Below are 22948 nucleotides of genomic sequence, written 5' to 3'. Positions count from 1 at the left end.
AAAGAAAGTTTAAACCACTCTGCAATGAGCTGTAATCAATAAAGGCTAATTTTGTCTTCTGGTGCAGATCTGCCTTAACGACCATAGTCTGCAAGGCTCATCATAATTTCTGAAAAAATCCCCTCTATAATGTCTTGCCTTGAGATAGCAAAGAGATTACAAACAAAACCTTTCTCCAAGATGAATTATAGAAGTAATTCCTTGTGATTATTAAGCTCAGTCAGCTGCAATGGTTTTAGTAAGCAATCACACGCTCCCTGCTACAAGTCTTAATAGCTGTCATGAATTCTGAAGTTATGATTTCCTGATAAACACTGCCAAGTTATCTAAGTTACATTTGGGGGAGAGAAGTATTATTTGTAGAGTGGGGTTTTTTTGTTTTCTTGGTTTTTTTCTCTGGCCCCTTCCCCAGAAACTGCATGGGTTTTCCTTTAAAGCCTCTCTGCTTCCTTAACAAGCAATGCTACTTTGGACTTCTTAAGCAAGAACATAGAATGAACAATTAACCAGATTATAACTCTCTGCTGCAAATTAATATGGTCCCTTTGAGTTTCTGTTAAATTATTGAAAGTTATCTTAGGACTATTTTTGTTTTTTAAGTGTATGAAGAAAAATTAATTAACATAATGCCTAACAGAAACTTCAAATCATGATTTTTCTTTTTTTAAATACAACAGATCTTCATAGTCTAGACTTGGATGCTAAATTATAATTACAGGGACTGAAAATGCAGATACAGAAGCCTGCCCAAAGACTCATCACCAGTTATTCATGCAAAGCAGAAATTACTACCTCACTTTAAATTCTTAGTTCTAACTTATTAAATAAACACTGCATACAAATCTGAAGTGTACTTTGATACATGGAAACTTTACAGCAAGTTGCATGAAATTAACTAATTCCTGTCACCCTTATCACTGCAGCACCGACCTGTTAAAGGACAGGACAAATGATACTCTTGAAAGTTACCTTAAATTGTCAATAGACTATAATTTTCCATACCATATTTACATGTCTCACCCAAACAAGTCTGAAATTGAAGATAAATTGAAAAAAAAAGCCAAAGAAATGAAATGTTCTGACAAACTTTACAGTGCTACAAGACACTACTGACATTCACAGGAATGTTTGCAGGGAGGGAAAGTGCAGCTCTCAACTGATCTTCTCTACAGTCTTGTTTTCTAGCCCAAGAACTGAATGAAGGAGATGGGGATGTCAGACTATTTTCAAAGTTGCCTACAGCTAAAAGCATCTACAAGTTTGTTATAGGAGTCTGTAAGAACAATATTTCTCCTGCACTAATCAATTCTGTGCACTCTAGATTGATTTCTAGCAAGCCAAATCTCTCCCATCTCTTCCCACAAGGAAAACACTAGGTAAAACAACTGCAAAATAAAGAGAATATAATAGCAAGCATGTTCATCTGAGCTCCTGGTAACCTCTAGCAGTAGGGTGAGGACAGGCAGACAGTGGCAGTAACATCTAAAACCAGCATAGCAAGATTTACAAGAGAGGTCACCTCTCCAAGTCCTCACTGTTTTAAATATGTGGGTTTCTGGTTACCTTCCTTCACCTCCTCCTTCACATGAGGCAAAAAGAGATGATGAGGAAGAAACTAAGATTTTGAGCTGTGCAATAAAATGACTCATTTACAATTTCTGCGTCTATCCAACATGAAAAAATTCTAGCATAGGACTAGAAACTAGCATCATATGGACCATATACAATCAATCTCAAACAATCTTTGCAAAGTTTTGCCTGTCAATGAGATTCAAACTAAGCAAAAAAGCCCTGAAGAAAAACAAGCAACCCCATAGAGTTAAAATTCAAGGCTATTACAGTAAATGAATAGTGTCTGATCTTGTTCCCACAAAGACCTTCATAGGACCAAGAGCCAAACTCCAAAATAACTGCTTATACTCAAGAAGCAAAGGGAGCTGTAGTAGTTCTAGGACAGGAGTTAGCAAGGACATCCCAGATGCTCTGCCAGGCTCTTGCAGGATGAAGCATTGCACCCTGCTGGGTTTTGAATCACACAGTATAATCCTGGCCTAGGCAACCTTCTCTGCTTTGAAAGGCCATGCCTGGAGATTCAGGTCAACCAGCAGTGCCTGTGCAAGGATCACCCAGCTACGAGTGACAGCAGAGATTCATTTTAGATCTTCCCAGAGTCACATGCAGCCCCAAGAGGCAAGGTAGGCCACTCCCGGTGCAGTTTCATCAGGACAACCTCTGCAATACTGTTGCAATCTTTAAGCAATGAACCTTGTGGTTTGTTTAATATCCTAGTTATTACCCGAATTTAGTGATGTATTTGCAATCAACATCATCTGATCAACAGAGTCTCCTTAGGTGAAGAAAGATGAAATACATCTTATAAATCTCTGTGCCATAATCTGCGCACACAGGAGTCTGCAGATTTCATATCACTTGTCCACATGTCACCTATAAAACCTCAAAATTACCTCCTTAGTACACAATCCAGGCTATAGAACAAACGATCAGCTGAGTGCACTGATCTGTCACCTGTGAAACATTACTGTCAGCAGAGGTGCAGCAGAAAGATTTCCAATCAGAAATTATCTGCTCACAGGAGAGGTGGCATCAAGCAGGAGAAGGTATAAAGCAAAGCCTTCACTTACTTGCATTATTTTGGGAATTTACACCCAAAGTGCTATTTTATGTAATGTTAACTTGCCTGAAAACAAAAATATACTGTACAAGTGAATTTACTGGGAAATTCTTAATTTTTTTCATTTTTAAAATGTTTTTTCCCAAAATCAAAGGTACTGTAACTGTTATTAGAACTATCCATTTCCCTTTTCTTATTCTGTTGTACAACATCTACCATTCAGCAAAAGTACTACCACTTTCCACAAATCTTTTGTTGCAATGTGCAGATGTAAGGCCTGTACTACAGTTGCTTTTGTGCTTGACATGGTCAGACACCAGTTTTCAACTTTCAAAAAACCAAAAGAAGAAGGTCCATAAAGAAAGTATGTGTTCCCTGCAAAATTTTGCATGAAAAAAAATGCAAGTCTGCTGGGGGAGGGGTACCCATTAAACCTGAAGATCTTCCCCAACATTCAAAGTACTTCAGCCAGAAATCAACTTCAGCTGCCATAAAAAGCTTTGTAGCTCTTTGTACTCTAATTCCATTCATTAACCAAACCCCTTTACAACCCTAAAGTTTTACAAGACCTTAACAATTAAGGTAACTCTATATAGTCACTTGATTTAAAACATGTCCTGAAAAGCAAGCAATTAGTCACCACTTCTAGGAGGCACTTAAAATTCCCTTTGTGGTAAACAATACACATAGAAGAGAGTTCTGATAGAACTGGCCAGTTCAGAGAACTGAGCCAGTTCATTCTGATAGTGCTCCTTATGAAGAAATCTGATCCAGCTGTCTATAGTGTAATTTTTGGGGAATTGAAACTATGATAATGAAGTCTTTACCATAAGGACAAAAAGTCTGCACAAATTAAAAACCAAAAATAAACAAACATACCAACCCCTCAGCAACAAAAAAAAAACAAAACACAACAAGAAAACAGCAGTACAAATATACATTACTGCACTTTAAAGCTGTACTTGCTCAGGAATCTGGATATGCCTTTTTTTTTCATCTTGAGTGCTGAAGCAGAAAAATCTCTTTTCCACTTTCTCAACTTTCATGTGAGCTGCTCTTAAATACAGTGCTCTCCTGCACTTGGTGATCTAACACCTGGTCTTCTCTGAGCAAAAAGTCACCATTAAACTGTCAGTGTTATCCCCAGCTGCAGATCTTATTAAAAAGGGTCTCATGTTTAACACCATGGAATAAACAGTTCTAGCAAGGATGGACAGGACAAAGGAGCCTTCCTGGAACCTGCCAGTTCACTTCAAAAGCAGACTGACCAAACGCCCCATTCCCCTCACCTTCATCTCAGGGCCCTTTTCTCTCCTGCTACACACAAAGTATTTTATTAATTATCAAGACAAGTTGAACAAGTAAGTAGTAGTGTATGAACATGAGCAATGAGAAGCTCAAACCTCAGAATGTACATGGGAGATGGCCAGTAAGAAAAATATAGATGTTTCAGATTTTAATGCCTTCCTACAGTAAGTAAAAAAAACCAACAACCCAGTCTTGGCTGCTGTGCCTCAGTTACCAAATAAGAAATACTTTCCATTAGTAAATCCATTGCATTTATTATTACTAATAAGACATAGGAACCAAGTTTAACTTCTACTCCAGTATCTCAGTTACACACAGAACCTCACACATAATCACCTGATGGTTTTGGCAATGAAGTAAAGACTGGCCAAACCATTTACTCTATAATGCCTCAACTATTTCTGTAATGTGCTCTGAAAGAGCCCAATGACATTCCTCCAAAGCATCACAATAGCATCAAGCAGTGACCTTCAAAACCCTGGAGTATCCTACAGAAGTAGTTTCAAGAAAGACCAGAGCACTGGTGAAACATTTAAATTTTACTAAATTTCACTTTGAGAGACACTGCCAAGAAAATGCATTATTCATCATTATATATCTGCTAGTTTATACTGTTAACGTTTAATTTCCAAGTAGGTATTCTCATGTTTTCAGCAAGAGAGATGCATTTAACAAATACACATCCAACTCCAGAAAAGACTAGTAGTTTAGGCCTTAAAACAGCTTTCTCATGAAACACTTGATGCATGCTAGTTAAGATAAACTATTTTTCACAATTTAACTTTGATGAAAAACTGAACTTATTGGTAAAAAGGACCTTAGTGTAAATTTTGCTGCTAAATTATTTATTTTCATGAATTGCAAGTTTAGAATATTGTATCTGAAACAAACATCATCTGAGCACAATAGGAGGTGGATTAGACTGCAGGAAAATGTGAAGGGTTTCCTCTTGCTTTTCCAGGCTTCAGATTTTATTAACTGCTCTTAAAATTTTTTATGGCTTACTCCTACCACTATTTGCTAGGCAACATCTTGAAACCAAGAGACAATTACATGGTTGAAAAATATGTAAATATTAGTGAAAGAAGCATCCATACAAGAAGAGTTTGGGGAATTATTTATCTTTTTAAATTTACATCTCTGTGCTTACGTCACCCTTCCACCTATATTTCAAGCCTTGGAGGCTGTTCTGAGTTGTAACCAAATTTATCAAAAGCTGAAAGCTTTTTTGCTATAAAACTGCATATTAAAACTGCAATATTTGCAACTGCAATATAGTAAACCAGAAAGTGGATATATACTGCTGGATTACCTTCCTAAAACATACTCTTTATATAACAACTTAGAAAGCAACTTATTCAAAAATTTTGAAGAAAGAAAATATTTTGTCCTTAAATTACAGTTGTTGGAGGAATTTTTTTTGTTTTGATTAGAGGGGTTTTGTTTGGGTTGGGGAAGGGGGTTTGGCTGGTTTTTTTTGCTTGAGTTGTTTTGTTTTAAATTTCAGCATAGTTTCAGGAGTGTTTACTCCTACTGCTTTAACAGATCATCAGTATGGAAAAAGTTACAGGTTTGCTTTACTTTTGATCTATTTCATTTTTCTTCCTGTATTTTCCTCTTGGTGTAAACTATTAAGAAAGAGTAAAAAGTGTGCAAACACTTAGTTGGGATTGCTGAGCATATTAGTGTGCACATTCAGAAAATACAAACACTGTTCAAGAAAAAGACCAACTGGCTTCACAACAGAGCTTTACTCCTAACCAACAAGAATCTCATTCTCTCTGTACAAGCCAAATCAAAGCCATTTTAAATGTGTGTTTCCTTCCTTTTTCTCTCAATTTTGGGATGGTGGGTAGAAAAGGCATGAACATTACAGTTTCCTTACACTCTTAAAGGGTTTTAGAATCTAATAAAAAAAAAAAAACCCACTATCATTGCCTCTGATTTACAAGTTGCAAATACATGGGAAAAGCATACATCCATACTTTTGTTACTTTCAAAACTTGAAATATAGGTACTGGAAAATAAACATATTTTCTGTATATAAATTGTCAAAGGACTATTGAAACTGTAGAAGAAAATATTCAAGATACAGTATTTCTATGAAGTTCAGGAAAGAAGTCATGTTTTGCAGAGATTTTCTTGTTTTGGAGGAAAAAAGCCAAACAAAAATTATAATGCAAAGAAGTGGCAAGCAGTGAGACACAACCCACATCTTTCCAAAGAAACAAGGCACTAATTTTTCCACCCCAAAAAAAGAGTTGGCTGAAAAACATATGTGAAATGGCAGTACAATAGATTAACTTCCTTGCTTGTTCAGGGAAAAAATATATAGTGAAAACAAGTTCTATACGACACATATAAAATCTTTTCAAAAGGATCCACAGGATCAAGGATATTCCATTACTATTCCACTTAGGCTCTCCCAAACACTTTGTCACAGATGACTGCCTTTGGAGTAACCTCAAGCTAGCCATTTATGTAACATCACCAAAACACCATTGAATTTTCCATTGCTGGCAAACACTGCGTTGTCCCAAGAACAGAGCAAAAAGAGCCACACCCAGGGACTCAAACAGGAGCTGAGAAAATAACATCAGTTCTAGAAGGAGCTGGGACAAAAACACAGCATTTTTTAAAACAGGAGTTTCCCCAAGGTTGGGGAAAGGAGCATCTCTTGTAAATTTTCTGATTAAACTTCAAAACACATCTTAAGTTGTTATTAATACAGTATGTTGACTTCTCCCATTTCTTCAGATGCTTCAATATAGCATGAATATCAACAATGAAAAGAGCTCCAAAAAATTTTATTTCCTGATACTTCAGAGGCACAAGTCTATCTGTCCACAGGCAGCTGACACAGCCTTTTGAGGAAAGCAGATTGTATTAGGTTTTCGGTTAGAACTTCTCCATTTCTGCTAATTTTCTGCACTATAGCCAAACTAAGTTTCTAGCACTGTCTTTTAAAGTCTGATGATTCCTGATTGTTCACAAACCAACATGAATGGAATTTCAGAAGTCTGCAAATCACACCCATAGAAAGAGAAACAAATGATGCAAAATGGCTCAGGATAACTTTGAAAACAGCATTTGAAATCATTCAACAAACAAGAAATAGTACAAATTTTGGTATTTGTAACTATTTTTAAAAAGACTTACCCTCTTGCAGGATCTAAGGCGATTGCTCTGGGTTGATCCAATTCTTGCCAAAACAAAACTTTCCTCAGTGATCCATCTAAGTTAGAAACCTCAATCCGATTTGTTTCTGAATCTGTCCAGTACAACTTCTCCCCCAGCCAGTCACAGGCCAGCCCGTCAGGCGACAGAAGTCCAGAAACGACCACATTTTGTACACTCCCAGATTTATTGAACTCTGTCCGTTTGATGGCTTCCTCGCTGACATCACTCCAATAAATCAAGCCCTTGAGGAACACAAAGTCCACGGCAGCCGCGTCCTCCAGTCCCCCCACAATCACCGTGGCGTTCTCCTTGCCATGGGCAGCATCCACCAGCCGCAGATCCCGGCGGTTCGCATACAGAAGTAGCGGAGCAGCTGCACACAGGACAGAAACAGGGGAGACAGACAGACAGATGTGTTAACATCACTCGTATCAAGCATAACTTGCACTATGATGGTGCATCAGGCCATCAGTAGCTACTGATTAAATACTCTTTACAAAAATAAGAAATACTGGGGAGACATTTTGAAGTTTGACTAAAAAGCACCAGCTTAAAGCTTTTCAACTTGGTTATAAGTCTTCGTAATGGGCAGCTCACTCTTCTGGGTTGTGCATTATTAAAATAACATTAAAGAAGGGAGAGAACAAAAAAAAATGGAGGTTTGAAAGTGCCCAAATGACACTGCTCTGTAGAGAAGGATCAGAAAGATAAGAGCAAAGCAGTTTTTAAGCACTCAGTACTGGCTCACCTGAGAATGGATTTTCTTGATAGAATTTAGTAATATACACCCCACCTCTATAGAAGCATAATTCACATCAAGCTATCAGAGCAATCTGCATGTCAATACTCCCTGAAATTATATATCTCAAACATTTATGTATAGTACATAAAAATACAAAATTCATTTCATAGCATCAGGCAAATAAATACTGGTTTAGCGTGCTGAAGGTGGTATAAGGAGGCAGGAAGAAAAAAATATACAGGAATGGACAACACAGTTCTTTCAAACTCAGCTCTACCATTCCTGCTTAGTTCTCTAACACAAAGCCTTCCTTTTATGTGCTTTATTTGCATACTCTGTCAGTTTGTACAGTCTGTATATTTTTCATAACAACACCTAAAATGACTAAATGTAAAGCAGTAACCATGAAAAAAGACAGCTTCTTAAATGTAGTATGCCTGCTTAATTGTCCTTAACCACAAACTATATATGGCATTATGAAAATTCCAGCCTCATTCCTACTTCAACAAAAGGTTCAGAAAAACACTACATTTGTATAAGGCAGACAATGACACCCTTTGACTATCAGAAAACATTTCTACCTTTCCCTGTATTTACTCAGCAACTCTAGCACTAGAGCTCTACAGAAGCATTTAGATCCATAAATACTCCTCTACCTGTCACCACACAAATGTCACAGGGATCTTGCAGATTTATTCCTCAGCATAGATGGGCACTTCAAATTTGCAGCAGGATGGATGTCCTAACCAAAAGGTCAAAATTTACAGAGCCAAGGTTGTGCATGGCTCAGTAATGTCAAAAAGCCACACTGCTGTTTGTCATACAGTTCCCTGTATGACAAACTCACACTGAAATTAGAAATACTAACAGACTTCAGTAAATTCAAAAGCTGGTTTCCAAGATCAGACTACTCCCCTCATCTTATCACAAAACAATTTCTCAAAGACACTGTCACATCTGAATTGGGAGAAGCTGAAAGAACTAAGAAAGTTCCTTCATCTACTTGCAATTAAATGAGTTCTATATGTTTCAGGACAGTGGGAGTTTTGCTGGTTTTTAAGAAAACTGAATTGCTTAGTCTGTCATTCTAAATTCAGAAACACTGAATATAACTTGATTTATGATGAACTTTAGATAGAAGAAGGGAGGGGTGAAACTTGCATGTTAAGCTTTCCAATTTGTTGTTACATTCAGGAATGAAGCCTGCATCACTAAAATAATAAAAACCAGGTTTGTTCCACTCCGCCTCCAGTCCTCCCCAGAAAACACGAAGGCTTCAATGTGCTATAAAACCCAGTTACTGAAGTTACTGAAGGCAGCATTAGGACTGGGTATCATCTCTACATTTACTTCACCCAGGCAGCAGTGCCAAGAGCAAAATTGTGCCAGATCCCACCCTGTCCCAACTTCAAAAGCACAGGACACTGAAGAGACTGCTTTCTTGAATAATGTAGTTATGAACTGTACTAATGATCTGGGAAGAAGTCCAAGAACATCTCCTTTCAAAGCTGGGCAACCATTTGGCAGTTTAAGTTATAATGGGGCAAAAAGATACAAATCAGATTTTTTTTTAAGAAGCTGAACTCTTTACATGTTTTTATTTCTCTTTCTATAGACACAATAATAAAATATAGTGTAACTGCAGCAAATTACAATACATTGAACAGAAGAACATTCTTGAAAGATAAAAACACCTATCCTGGAAATAAAAAACAGAAATAGTAATGAGTATTACCATTTCCTCTGTGACCTGAGAGGTCTACATGCAGGTAATTCTTCTAATTAAAGTATCCAACACAGAGTAAAAGCTATGCTTATTTATAAACTAAGATATTTTTTTAGTACCTACCAGCAGAAACAAATGTTTCCTTAAAGAACACAAAAGTTACCAAAACTCAGGTTTTACATATTTCAACAGCAACAAAAATAATTTACATGTTAAGAAACTTCTGCCAGTAGTGGTCACTGAGCCTGTAACTGTTTCTTTACTCCAATATTCAGGTAAAACCTTAAGTTTACCACATGCAGTATTAAGGGCCAGACATTGTCTTTTTTGCCTTACTTTTACAACTAGAATTCTACCAGCATCCTTCTTCCCACTGCCAAACTCCAGTTCATACACCACGTCTTTCTCTTGGCTGCAACTCCTTTCTCCTACTGAAAGTTGCTAATCCCTAGGACACTCAAGTCTGCTTTCCCTTACACTTATTTACTCAGGTCTTGCATTGTACATCTGACTTAAGGGCATCTATTACAGGTATAAAAATGCTGCCTCTCACAGGATGCAAAGTGATGAACCAACATAAAACAAGCACTTTACCAGCTAAAAAGATTTTTTAATCTTTTTGGTGTTTAAGAGGCAATTATAAGCTGTCAGAATTTGTCATGCTTTTCTTTAACTGGTCCAGTGGCCTTTTCCACAAATTCCCAGTTTCTCCTTTCTACCTAGACTGACCCAGGACAGCTCTGGGTGCCATAAGGCAAGGCCAGTGTTACCTTCAACATGTGCATTCTTTCACTGACATGGAGTTTAGCCTGGCTAAAGCAATTAGTCGCATTTCCACAAAATCCTTTTTTTTCAGTCCCAAGCCCCAGCAATGCTGTTCTCCCCCCTCCCTCAGTTAAGGGCCCCTCCCCAAGCTGATTCAAATCATTATGTCACCAAAAGGTTTGACTGGGTTAGCAAGTTGAATCAACTCAAGAACTGCTTCAGCGAACTCCAAAGCTGACATAAGGCAAGCAGCAGGGAGCTGGAAGGGGAAGCAGCTCTCCCCCCTCCACTGGCAGCCTGCTGGATTTGCTCAAGATGAAACTACAGCCATCTCCTTTCTCCCCAGCTTCCCTTCCAGCCCTTTTTGGACCCCTCTTTTGCATTGGCTCAAGCACTTGTCCCGTGCCATGGCGAAACAAAGCAAGAAGCTAAACCCGCTGAAGGCTACCGAGCTCTCCCCCACCACCTGCCAAAAAGCAGTTTTTAGCCAGCCATCATCCAGAATCAGTTCAGACCAAAAATCAAATCAACGTAAGCACTAGCACAGCAGAGGAAGGAAGGACTGCATCAGCTTTGACTAATTATTTGAACCAGTTCCTCATGAACCTCCAGTTAAGGAACAGGACTCAGAGTAGAGATGGCCACTGATAAGTTGTGGCAACCTGCCACAGAATCACGGTTTGGAAACCACTGAACAACTGCTGACATTGTGGGAAGAAATATCCACATAGAAGTCACAGGTAAGAAACCCCACAGACTGTCACACTGGAGGATGACGTTGAGTTGGGAAGGGAACACTCCCCATCTTTTAAAAGTCTTGCTGAAGAACTCTGAGCATCTAAAGTGAATTGGTAATGCCAAGCACACTTCTGTGAGGACAGCAAATGCGAGGACTGGAGAAAAGAGGAGACACAGTGATGAAATGTACTAAATACATGCTGACCTGGAGGAGACACAGTAAGAAAGGACTCCAAATGCATTGACAGAATGACATGTGTTCATATTCAGCTCACGAGAGAAGGAAAAGCAGGTAAATGGACATAGAAAACCAGCCAAGAACATTAATTGCAACCTCCCTAGAACCATTCAATACAGAAAACTCCTTGTATGCAATACAGTAATCATCCCCAAGATGTCCCACAGAGAACCAACACAAGAATGTAAGGAAAACTTACATTTGGACTGGCACAAGGCTTCTGGAGCAGTCAGTTATGAGGACTGTCCCTTCCCTCCCTGGGTTTCAAATTCCTTCATCACTGCTCATGCTTCTAAGAAATTCTGTATATTTATTTTCTACAAATGTTTGAGTTTTGCTACTCAGTTTGGAGAAGCAAGAATGAAAAGATTGAGGTAGCATTGGGAATATAGCCTGTGAGACTTGTATCAAATAAGAGAGACAATTTGAAAATTGACATAGTTTTTTTTCCAAATAGCAGGGGGGAGCCAGCCTCAAGAAGCTTATACAGAGATGGTTTATATTTTCAAGCAAACAATAAAATCACCAGGAAATACATAAGAGTTTTAAGCACAGCAAGCAACAGGCCAGGATTTTGCACTAAGTTCTCTGTCACAGCACTTTCCCAATTTTTTCCATGCAATACACAATTCCATACATTTTTAAAAATAAGAATAATGAACTTACTAGTGCCTGCCATCCCTCCTTCACTGTGAACAGAGAGCAGTCTACTCTCGGAGCCTCCTTATTCTCACAAATATACTTGCAGGACACAGCAGGCAACCAGGAATTCAGTAAATGAGCATGAGGCAGCCCAAACTTGGCAGAAAGGACCTTTTCTCTTTTCAGCTAACCTAAAGTATATTCCTCAGGCTAAAGCCATGCAAAGGCCGTTCAGATGGTAACTCAAAAGGTCACAGGAGCAGCAGGCCAGTGAAGGAGATTAGTAGCCATACGAGTGCAACAGCAAAGACACCAAGCTAGGCAATAATAGCATTTGGATTCTGCACTAAACTTTACTGTTTTCAGGCCTTTGGCCAGTTACTAGCTGTAGAGACCAAGACAACCTGCAGGACTAGCTAGTACAGAGGCAGCAAGTCATCTTTTAGCCTGCTAAAAACAGGGAAAAAATTACCTTACTAAAGATAGAAGGATGGAGACATGAGAATGAGAGAAGGAAAAAAGAAAAGAAACAGGGCTTCAGGGAAGGATAGAAATACCAGGTCCAGGCATAAAAAAGCCAACAGAGCTGACAGATTATAGCAAAAGCACTCATGACTGAAGTACACCATGAAGTCCCAGCCTATGACAGGCAAAAAACTTTCTGAATAGTAGGTATCACCTGCCAAATCATCCACTGGCAAGAGCCATACAGCAGGATTAACTGTGTGGCTCTTCTCAGAGCTAGGTAGCACAGTCATACAGATCTTTTGTCCACCTTTCTGTAACGTGTATTCCCCTGTTCTGAAGTTCTTTTGATTGCACTCTCATGAGGGTGGAACACAGCACTTTAGCTCTGACATTTTTCTAGCTTTCTGCTCTGAATCTACCTGGCTGACAACAGGATGAGCAGAGAGCTGATGCTCCCTGGTCAGGCATCAGCTTGCAGCTGCATTGCCATAAAACACTACCACCACCTTCTTCCATGACCCTTCTGCTTAAAGAGCAGCAGCAAAATAAAGGTGACCTGGCACTTTCCAGGGCCAACTGCAGGCTACGGAAAGCAGAAAGGCTCCTTAGGGATGTGTAATCAAATACTTCCATGATCCACATTAATATCTGCAGAACTTCAACATTATACAGCTCATTTTCTCAAGTGTCCTCGTAATCTTCCTTCAACACTCTTCCAGCCTCTCAAACGGTTGTCAGAATAACACATAGCACTGCAGATGAAGTCATACCAGTTCCACATACGTTGGCAATACTTCCCCAGTTCTACTGGCAACACCCATGTTTAAATCAACACAATCTGTTTAATGAAAAAGTTAGTTAGCAAGCACCTCTGCTCCTGCAGGAAAGAAGTCTTGTTTGGCTCTACCAATGAGAGTTCCACATCTGAACAGGGATGGTATTCTCCAATCTAAACTAAGTGCTGTGATGACAGAGAAGGCAACTGGATCACACTGAAACAAAACACTGCCCTTCACACCTGGCATCACCTTTTCCTACAGCATTTGTAACAGTAAGAAAACAAACCAAAAGTCTTGATCATATTCCTCAGGAAGCTGTTGAAGCTGAGTCCATCCACTGAAGGAGAGTGCCAAGACACGACACTGTGGTGTTGTGACAGCAGGAGCTCATTTCCCAAATTCTAGGAAGGCTAAAGGCTGCAAGACTTTGTACACCCTGGCAAGCCAAGGTGGGAATACCCCAAGGTTTGCTGCTACTCTGGAGCAACTGCAGCTTATGATGTGTTCCAGCCTAAACAGCTCACACTTGAGAGTGCACATCCGGTTGGGAATGGCCTGGGAGTGTTACTCTCAGTCACTCCTACCAGCTCACTCACCTCCTTTGCTGGAGTGTAACCCAAGCACATGGCAACAGCCCAAGCCTTACCTTGATTGCTGTTAGCTCCACTTGGATCAAAGGATTCACACCCTCAACAACAGCACACATCTAACAAACTAGGCCTTTCTCCACACTGACAAGAAGTTCACAGCAATTAACCACTCTCAGATGACTTTTCCAACAATTTATCCAAGGTTGCACACCAGTCTAAAAGATACTCAAAAAATATTTATTGAAGTGTGTCAGTTTGTCTCACTAAGTAAAAACCATATCAAACAAAACAGCTCATTTATTCTGCTTTGAGGCTGGGGTTTTTTGTTTAGATTTTTTAAGCACTATCAGGAAGTTGCTGTAGGGCAGGAACATAAAACTTAGCACAAAAAAACCCTTTTCAAATGAAAAGTTAGGGACTGTTTTTAATGGGTAAGGAAAGATGTGCACATACTTCAATAATTTTGAGAATTATTAGACATTTTATTTTGTGAAAAAATGTAGCATACTTTTAACTCTCATACTTTTAATATCCCAGCACTATTAATGTCAAATGTTCAATAGGCTTACATTTGATGTAATGACACATAGGGGAAAAAAAAAAATCAAACTACCCCCCATAAAAAACGACACACACACACACACATATGCAGGATCCCTTGGAAAGGGTGAATGACCTTGTCTTTTTCATAATGAATGGGACTCATTTCTAGAAATCCAAAAGAAAAACAAACCCACAAACACAAAACCACGCAACTTGGAATTATCTTACTCATTTTACCATAACCTACAGGGTAAAAGGGTAACTGCTGAACTTCAGTTAAGTTTTTGAGCTATAAGAACATCACCACATTTTCTAAATGGACATAATAAGACTCACCACAAGGTCTACAAATTCTTCCTCATTATTCTTTCTCTATTAATCTGTGTGTGGACAAGAGGATTCTTGAATTTTCAAAGTGTTAATATTTTAATTAACACTAATACTATGAGTATAAGCAGGAGTTTTGACAGAACAACTAAGGAAGCAAAGTCTGAAGTCCTATGACACCTTAAATTTCTGTTACTTTCCACATAGCCTTAACTTCCAGAATACCAGCAAACATATCAGCTACTTTATAGAAGCATGAACTCTCTGAAAATGGACAGAGGAGAATCTTTGTTATTAAGGAATTCTAGAGGCACAGATAGTTAAAAAACCCAAGCACACTACATACAAACTATATTTTTCCTCTGAGAACAGATTGGGCAGAGAGGGGAGGAATAAGGGGAAAAATATCATAGAGAAGAAAACAAACAATTTTTGATTAAGCAAAATTATATAGCTAGTTGATTAAATTTTTCTGTCTCAAATATGATTACTTTTAAAATCGGACATCAAGAACTCACACATGGACCTCATAAACAGAATTAAAACTATAATCCCATTATTGCCACATTGATTATATCACAAGGGAGTAATTCTATTTAGGTAATGTGATCATGTAACAAGACACTAAAAAAATCTTTATGCATGTTGCCATTTTCCATGTCTGTTTATATTTAAAACATTTCCTTATTGTTCTCTTTATATAAATACTGAAGCTCAAAACACATTCCATCTTTTAAACTGACATGCTTCTTTCTCCAAGTAGTTTATAACATTTTGCAAAGGAAACAAAGTTTTACTAACTAAAGAATTGCTTCTTTTAACCTAGACTTTGACTGGTTAATTTCTTATAAGTCTATTAAGAACAAGGTATTACAGATAAAGGTATTAACAATATTCCCATTCTACTCATAGACTGATATGTTTGACTCCATTTCAAAATTGGTGGGGAACTGTGCCAACTACATGGAAATCGAAAGGTCTGTAGCAAGACAATAATGAGACAAAAACCCCACCCTATTTTCATAACCATTTCACCAGAGAACATACCAAAAAGCAGAAATGACAACAAGATGCTTCTAGTCGCAAATGCAAGCACTGTGTTCTAAGTTTGTCCATGTGGAACAAATAGCAAGCCTTTCACATTGTGAATGTCCTGACATAAATATTTATAAACTACAAGGCTATCTAGAGAGTTCAATGAAGGCTCCCTATGTCAGCTTGTCTGGCAAATACATAAATTGGAAAATGTTGATTAATATTTAGTGTGTCAATACCCAGCATTTATGTATAATCCATTAAAGATCCAAAAATTTCCCTTTTCAAGCCTTGGACAATTACCAGAAAAGAATGACAGCCTCTTCATTTGGAGTACTGTGTATTCTGTATCTCTGCAAGTGGTACATACTCTGAAGCCACACCTGATGTGTAAGCTGAAAAACTAAGGGTTATTAGGAGAGCATGTACTTCGTTCACTGAACGGTAATTACACTTTGTAAGAGTCATCACTACAAAGTGCTCGGCACAGAAGAAGTGGAATCACTGGCTGCTGGCTCACCCCAAACCTCATGTGCACACATCAACAGTCACCCTTAGTGAGCCACAGCATTTAAAACTCATTTAAAACTGAGGGCTCAGTTAAGTGGGGAGCACCAACTGCGAACACAAGTAGACCATCCTTGAAGCCTGCAGGGCAGCTGCATTCCCCTCTGCATCTTTCTAAGCAACATACACCTCTTACTGGTACAATTCCATCTGAGGGAAATTCCTTATCAACCTGAATTCTACCCAAAGCTCTCAGGTGAGGTGAAACATGAGGGCTCCTGTGGATGCTAGCTTTGGAGCAGGCTGTAGGCCCATGGCCTGACAGGCCTGCCTGAGAAGCTAGCCTGGGAAATTCATGGGAGGATTCAAAACAATCCTCAAAGACACAAAACAGCCTGCAGGTGCTGTTTTTCTGATTCCTGTGTTTTCCTTGCAGGAGAAGGTCAGGGGGTGGTAAACCCCACTGACCAATGATGGTAATGTAATACTTTACTAACCAATAAGAGTTTCCTTTCTGTACTCTCGACGAACTAGTCTATATAACATAACTGAAGCAATAAACTGGAGATTCTCTCCTGTTCTGACTCCCTTGAGAGTCCGTGTCGTTCTTTCCGCCGTTCCTAATTAGAACGACAGGCTCCCCAGCAGGAGAACTGGAGAAGGAGCTGAGCAAGTAGGCAATCAAACAACTCCCAGACACAGCAGAACCACCAGCTCAGCCAGAAGCAGGAGCATGCAATAAAGCTTTAGTTCTAACTGCATTTCTGGTGCCACACAACAGTAACATGGACACCTCCCAAAAAGTACAAGGAAATTTTGAAGATGCCACCAGCAAAGCAACTGAAGTATTTAACATTTCTTAGGAAATTAATGAAGTTAAATATACTGGGGACAAAGAATATAGTATTTAAGTCTGCAGACTGGCTGCCAGAGGAGATGCATGGTGACAGAGCAGAAACTGAGACCTGTTTCTCTCTGTTTTCCTGCCCTAGCCCACTCCCTCAGAGGGAAGAAAAAATATCTTCACTCTACTTAGTTTAAACTAAAAAGTAAATCCCATATTACAAGCACTGCAGCAGATATTTTTGAAGCTGGCATTTTTGAAATGCGACATCGTCATAAAGGTGGATTACAGATGCCCAAAGGAATCAGATTTCTCCAGCTCCCAAAGACAGAGCTTAAAAGGTTCCTATATGCCCAATTCTTAAGAAAAAAAAACAAAAAAACAAAAAACAAAACAAAACCCTTCTACATATTCTACACCTTGTAGCCAAATTCCTTACCTAGAACTCGGAGAATGCAGATTGAAGCAATTCTCTAGGGAAAAAGAAACATGAATACAGTTCATGCCCCTCTAACCAGTATTGCTGAGAAACAAGAACAAAGCTTTCCACCTGATTATCTTCATATAACTCATGCTGAAGGATACAAGTCCTTTACCTGCATATACCTCTGACCAGAACTTTCCTGTTTATTCAGAACTTCCCTATACCTTGTCAGAAATGCTACTTTACCTCACCTCTAAGACAGAGTAAAAATTGCCATCAAAGTTTTTAAGTCCTAATTTTTCAGTTTTAAATAAAAGCGAAAGCAATCTGGAGATAACTAAACTATATCACAGAAATGCAATTGAAAGAACTATAAAATTAATAGTGGATTTTGGAACAACTTAGATCACACTAATTTTAGACTATTCTATGAAAATATTAAAGAGGGAAATGGCAGACAAGGGCACACTGCTTTCTGAGGAATCATGCAATGAAGAAACATAACTAGAAAATGGTTGATTCAAGCTTGAGTGAAGAAACAGACCACAATTATTAAAAAAAAATATATATTTCCAAGTCTTATTGCCATAGTATTGTACAGTCTCTAGGTGAAGAGACCCTTCACCTGAATGCAAATGTGAAATGGCACCTGAAATGCCACATTTGGTCTCCAACCTGAGTGCTTCAGGAGCACAAATCTATTCCTTATCCCCTTCTCTGACTTCTGGTAGAAAAATAAATGCACACACCATCAAAGTTTAGGGAAGTTTCAAACACACCACAGCTTAGCAAAGTTTCAAACATTAAACTCCTCTAAACAACATGCAAATAGATCTGTCTTTAAAAAAAACCACAAAAAACCCAAGGATCTGTTTATGAAAACAGAAACAATGGATTAAAATCAATTAAAACAGTAACAATATTACAACAATAATAATGGATTCAAACAAACTCTTTTCTGAACTCTAGGGAAGCATAGTTTTAAAATACCAATTACTAAAAAGGCATTTTCATTTCTTCACTATCTGACTTTAAACAGAGAGGACTGTAACATTCAGTAGGTTTGCACAAATATCCTTTATAAGGTTTCTGTTCAAGCAAGAGCTTTATGCACTGCCTGCATGATCAGTGCTTAAAGCCACAACAAAACAGCAATTGCATGCTGGCTGGAGAGCTACTTCAGGAAGAAAGCAAGCCATGAACACTGGTGTAGGAAACCTCTCTTTATCACTTTTTAAAAAGTTGAAACCTCAGTTTCACAGTTATCTGTAGCATCCTGACAGATGTGATGACGCTGCTTTTGCTTCTTTGCATCTGTCAGTTATCTAAAAATTATCTCTCTGATTGGTTTCACAGCTGTCCTGGAGAACACCTCAAAGTTGCCAGGGAGCAGCCTTAAGTCCACTCCTCTGGAATACCCTAAGGAAGTGGCTTCAAGAAGCACTGCTGGTCAGAGAGGTGGAACCCCAATCTCCCAAATCAACCCATAGGCAAAGAGGACAGAACAGAGACCAGTGACATCCTTCTTCCAGCAGCTATATTAAAAAAAAAAACCCAAGCCCAAAGCACAGAACCTCCACAGCAAGCTGTCATGATGATAACCTCCTGTCGCTTAGAAATTCAAACACTTGCCCTGACAACATCAGTAGGACCTAATTTATTGCAGTCCTTGGATGATTTTTGAGACAGGTGCCTTGCCCTGTGCATCCATTTTTAGCCAGTAACAGCCTCATATTTCTTCAAGTCTTTATGCATTTCCAGGGTACTGATTTTATTCCTTTTCAGACTGGTAAGCAAGTCTACCATAGTTTTTTCAGAGTAATAATTCAGTTGTCATAAACCTTTGTCCATTTGTGTTTTCTATGAGAACAGGAAGCTGGCTCTGGAAGCAGAGAGGATACTGCAATCCACAAACACACACTACTACATTTGCTGAGTTTCTGTCTCCAGCACTGTCGGCTTGGCATCCTCTACAGACAGCACTGAATTCACAAACCAAACAGTGAACTTCCTAACTTCAACTCTACTTTCATGTATAAGCTTATTCATACTCATGCTGGCACTCCCTCTGCCTCATTAAGGAACTGCTGACACCTCTTCTGAACTCAACACATCTTACTTGAACCTATTCTACTTGCATAGATGCTGTTTATTAGGGAGGATTATGCATTAAAATTTGATTTTTGTTTCTTCACGGTTCAGCTGTTCCTGCTGTTTATGTCTAGCTAAAGTAACAATTAGCCAGAAGGAAAATTACTATCATGTCACAAACAGAGGATTACAACTTCAGGTAGGCAATCAAACAGCAGAGCACCAGGAACACAGATGAAACAGAAATGCTGTTTGGACACAAAGGTCCTTGGCAATAGACAGAGGTGACAGATGAGAAAATAAATTACAGCCATATGATTTATAAACTGAATGATTCTTCAAAGTGTCCCATTAAGCATGAAGTATACAAAAATTTGCAAAAGCACATGCCACTATTTTGAGATTAATTTGCAGAAATCACTGTAACAATATTATGTGACATCACATACAACAATTATTTCTGTGCTGTCATTTGAACTAGACTGAACATCAAACTGAAGCCAAACACATGGTATATTAAGAATGGGTATGATTGTTACTTATTAAAAGAAACTAAGCAGGAAACAGTTTCTCCCTATACTCCTGAGCCAATTTAAAACTTTTAAAATTTGGGGTTTAACTGCCACAACATGAAGTATGAAAAGTTACACATGCCATTTAAATAAGTATATTTGTATCTCTGCAAACAGGATACAATATGGCAAACAGATGCACGGGGTAAAAAAAAAAAAAAAAAAAAAAAAAAAAAAAAAAAAGCTACGGATGAGATGAAAATCTTAGTTTTCCAGATTACTGAGCAACTGGAGATTGAGCAGTTACTTCAATCTACACCACCCTTAGACTAACTTTCATCAAAACACTCTAATGGGGGTGAACTCTCTAATTCAAAATGTAGTCAATTAACTGTTAGCAATTAATCTCTTCCCATCTAGTATGAAAAAAAGTCAAAATCAAGTAAACAGAGGAATTATGTATGCAAGCACCACAGGCGATTTCTTCCCAGAAAGACTGAGCACAGATAACTCTGTAGTTAGGTTTGCATTTAAAAAAAAATTGAAGAAATCCTGTTTTCTTTCAGATTGTGCCCTGAAAGACAAGAAATTTGTAGCAGCCGGGAAGTAGAATCAAAATTCTCAGCTACTTTAAGTAACATCCCCTCGTAAGGCACTCGACTGTTCCTTTAAAGCCGTATGAGCATCCGTGGTGGTTCACCAGAGAAACACAAACTTCTTTCAAGTCCCAGCGCAGCGCCAGCCCAGCTGAAAGCTGAGCCTTCACTGCTCCCCTCGCTCCCTCGGCTGCGAGGAGCGGGTCGGGGCAGCACCGCTTTCCTGGCATTCCCCGCTCCCGCACCCCGCAGGATGGAACCGCGGGGGGAACGGGACCAGCCCGGCTACGGGCACAGCGGGACCAGCCCGGCTACGGGCACAGCGGGACCAGCCCGGCTACGGGCACAGCGGGACCAGCCCGGCTACGGGCACAGCGGGACCAGCCCGGCTACGGGCACAGCGGGACCAGCCCGGCTACGGGCACAGCGGGACCAGCCCGGCTACGGGCACAGCGGGACCAGCCCGGCTACGGGCACAGCGGGACCAGCCCGGCTACGGGCACAGCGGGACCAGCCCGGCTACGGGCACAGCGGGACCAGCCCGGCTACGGGCACAGCGGGACCAGCCCGGCTACGGGCACAGCGGGACCAGCCCGGCTACGGGCACAGCGGGACCAGCCCGGCTACGGGCACAGCGGGACCAGCCCGGCTACGGGCACAGCGGGACCAGCCCGGCTACGGGCACAGCGGGACCAGCCCGGCTACGGGCACAGCGGGACCAGCCCGGCTACGGGCACAGCGGGACCAGCCCGGCTACGGGCACAGCGGGACCAGCCCGGCTACGGGCACAGCGGGACCAGCCCGGCTACGGGCACAGCGGGACCAGCCCGGCTACGGGCACAGCGGGACCAGCCCGGCTACGGGCACAGCGGGACCAGCCCGGCTACGGGCACAGCGGGACCAGCCCGGCTACGGGCACAGCGGGACCAGCCCGGCTACGGGCACAGCGGGACCAGCCCGGCTACGGGCACAGCGGGACCAGCCCGGCTACGGGCACAGCGGGACCAGCCCGGCTACGGGCACAGCGGGACCAGCCCGGCTACGGGCACAGCGGGACCAGCCTGACGCCGGCGCGGCCGAGCTCTGCCCCAGAGCCGCCGGTGCCCACGAACTGCTGGGGGTGCAGAGAGACACGGGGGGAGCGTGAGATAGTTTAAGGCGAGCCTTAAAAACAAACAAACAAACAAAACAAGTAAGAAAAAAAAAGAAAAAAAAAAAGGAAAATGAAAAAACTTGAAAACAACAATAGGGCGGGTCGGGACGCGGCCGGTGGCCTCTGGCAGGGAGGGCTGCTCCCGGCGCGGTTCGGGAAGTTGCTCAGGAGCCGGGGAGGCGGCGGCGGCCGGGAGCGAGCGCTGCCCCCGCGCCGGGCCCCGCGCCCCGCCGGCAGCCAGGCCTCGCCGCTCCCCTCCCGCACGCCCAAACATGGCCCCTCGCCACCAACCCAGCAACTTTCCCCCTGCCCCTCCCGCCGCCGCCGCCCGCCCCGCTCACCTCGCATCAGGGAACAAAAACTGCAGGCGAGTAGGCTGCGCAGGACGGCCCCCATCTTCCCTCCCTCCTCGCTCTCACCGGCGGGGAGGCGGCGGCGGGGAGCAGCACCTCCGCTGCCAGTTCATGCTTCCAGGCGGGCGGGGGAAGCGGTGGGGAAAGGGGGGGAGGGGGGGGGGGGGGGGGGGGGGGGGGATTGGGAGGCGGGGAAGGGCGGCCGCGGAGATCCCCCCTCGCCGGTCCCTAGCAGGCCACTGGCCCCGGCGTGCCGCCGCGGGAGCGGGCGCTGCCCTCCATGCCGGCTGCTGCTGCTGTTGCTGCCGCCGCCTCACCGCGACCGCCGCGGTCCTTCCCCCATCCACGCCTCCGCCAGCCGCGCACAGGCGCAGGGATACAGTCCTCCTCCACTTCCTTCTCCTCCTCCCGCGCCGTGCCCGGCCGGCTCCCGGCGCAGCGCCCGCCCCCGGCACCGCTCCCGTCGGGGAGGGCCGGAGCGGAGGGGCGGGGGCGCTCTGCTTCCCCTCTCCCGGGCAGGATCGCGCACACCCCTGGCAGCCCCGCAGCCGGCGGGGAGCGCGGCTCGGGAGAGCTCCCTAAGGGAGGGAGGTGAGCGGGGTTACAGCACCCCCCGAGCACAGGGAAGGGGCGAGGTGGGGGGCGGCCGCATTCCAGCGGGACTACTTTGCCTCCTTTCGCCCCCTCCGCCGCCTGCGATGCGGTTCAGCCCTGGCCCGTGAGGACGGGACTACTTTCTGCCACAGAGCTGCGGC

At 41.8% G+C, this 22948-nt stretch overlaps 1 protein-coding gene across 1 annotated transcript in view; it reads right to left on the bottom strand.

Annotated features, from left to right (window-relative positions):
• The window catches only part of LOC131591765 (low-density lipoprotein receptor-related protein 6), a 145749-nt gene extending 123438 nt beyond the window's left edge, over window positions 1-22311 (bottom strand). The window contains exons 1-2 of the mRNA XM_058862805.1: window positions 22182-22311; window positions 7100-7493 (exon numbers count right to left, since the gene is read on the bottom strand). Of these exons, the coding sequence (XP_058718788.1) occupies window positions 7100-7493; window positions 22182-22236 (449 nt within the window). The 5' untranslated portion in view covers window positions 22237-22311. The remainder of the gene's footprint in view (window positions 1-7099; window positions 7494-22181) is intronic.
• Window positions 22312-22948: the final 637 nt, after the last annotated feature.

Source organism: Poecile atricapillus, chromosome W, assembly GCF_030490865.1.
Source record: "Poecile atricapillus isolate bPoeAtr1 chromosome W, bPoeAtr1.hap1, whole genome shotgun sequence".
Lineage (NCBI taxonomy): Eukaryota > Metazoa > Chordata > Aves > Passeriformes > Paridae > Poecile > Poecile atricapillus.
This window is presented reverse-complemented; position numbering and strand designations above follow the sequence as displayed.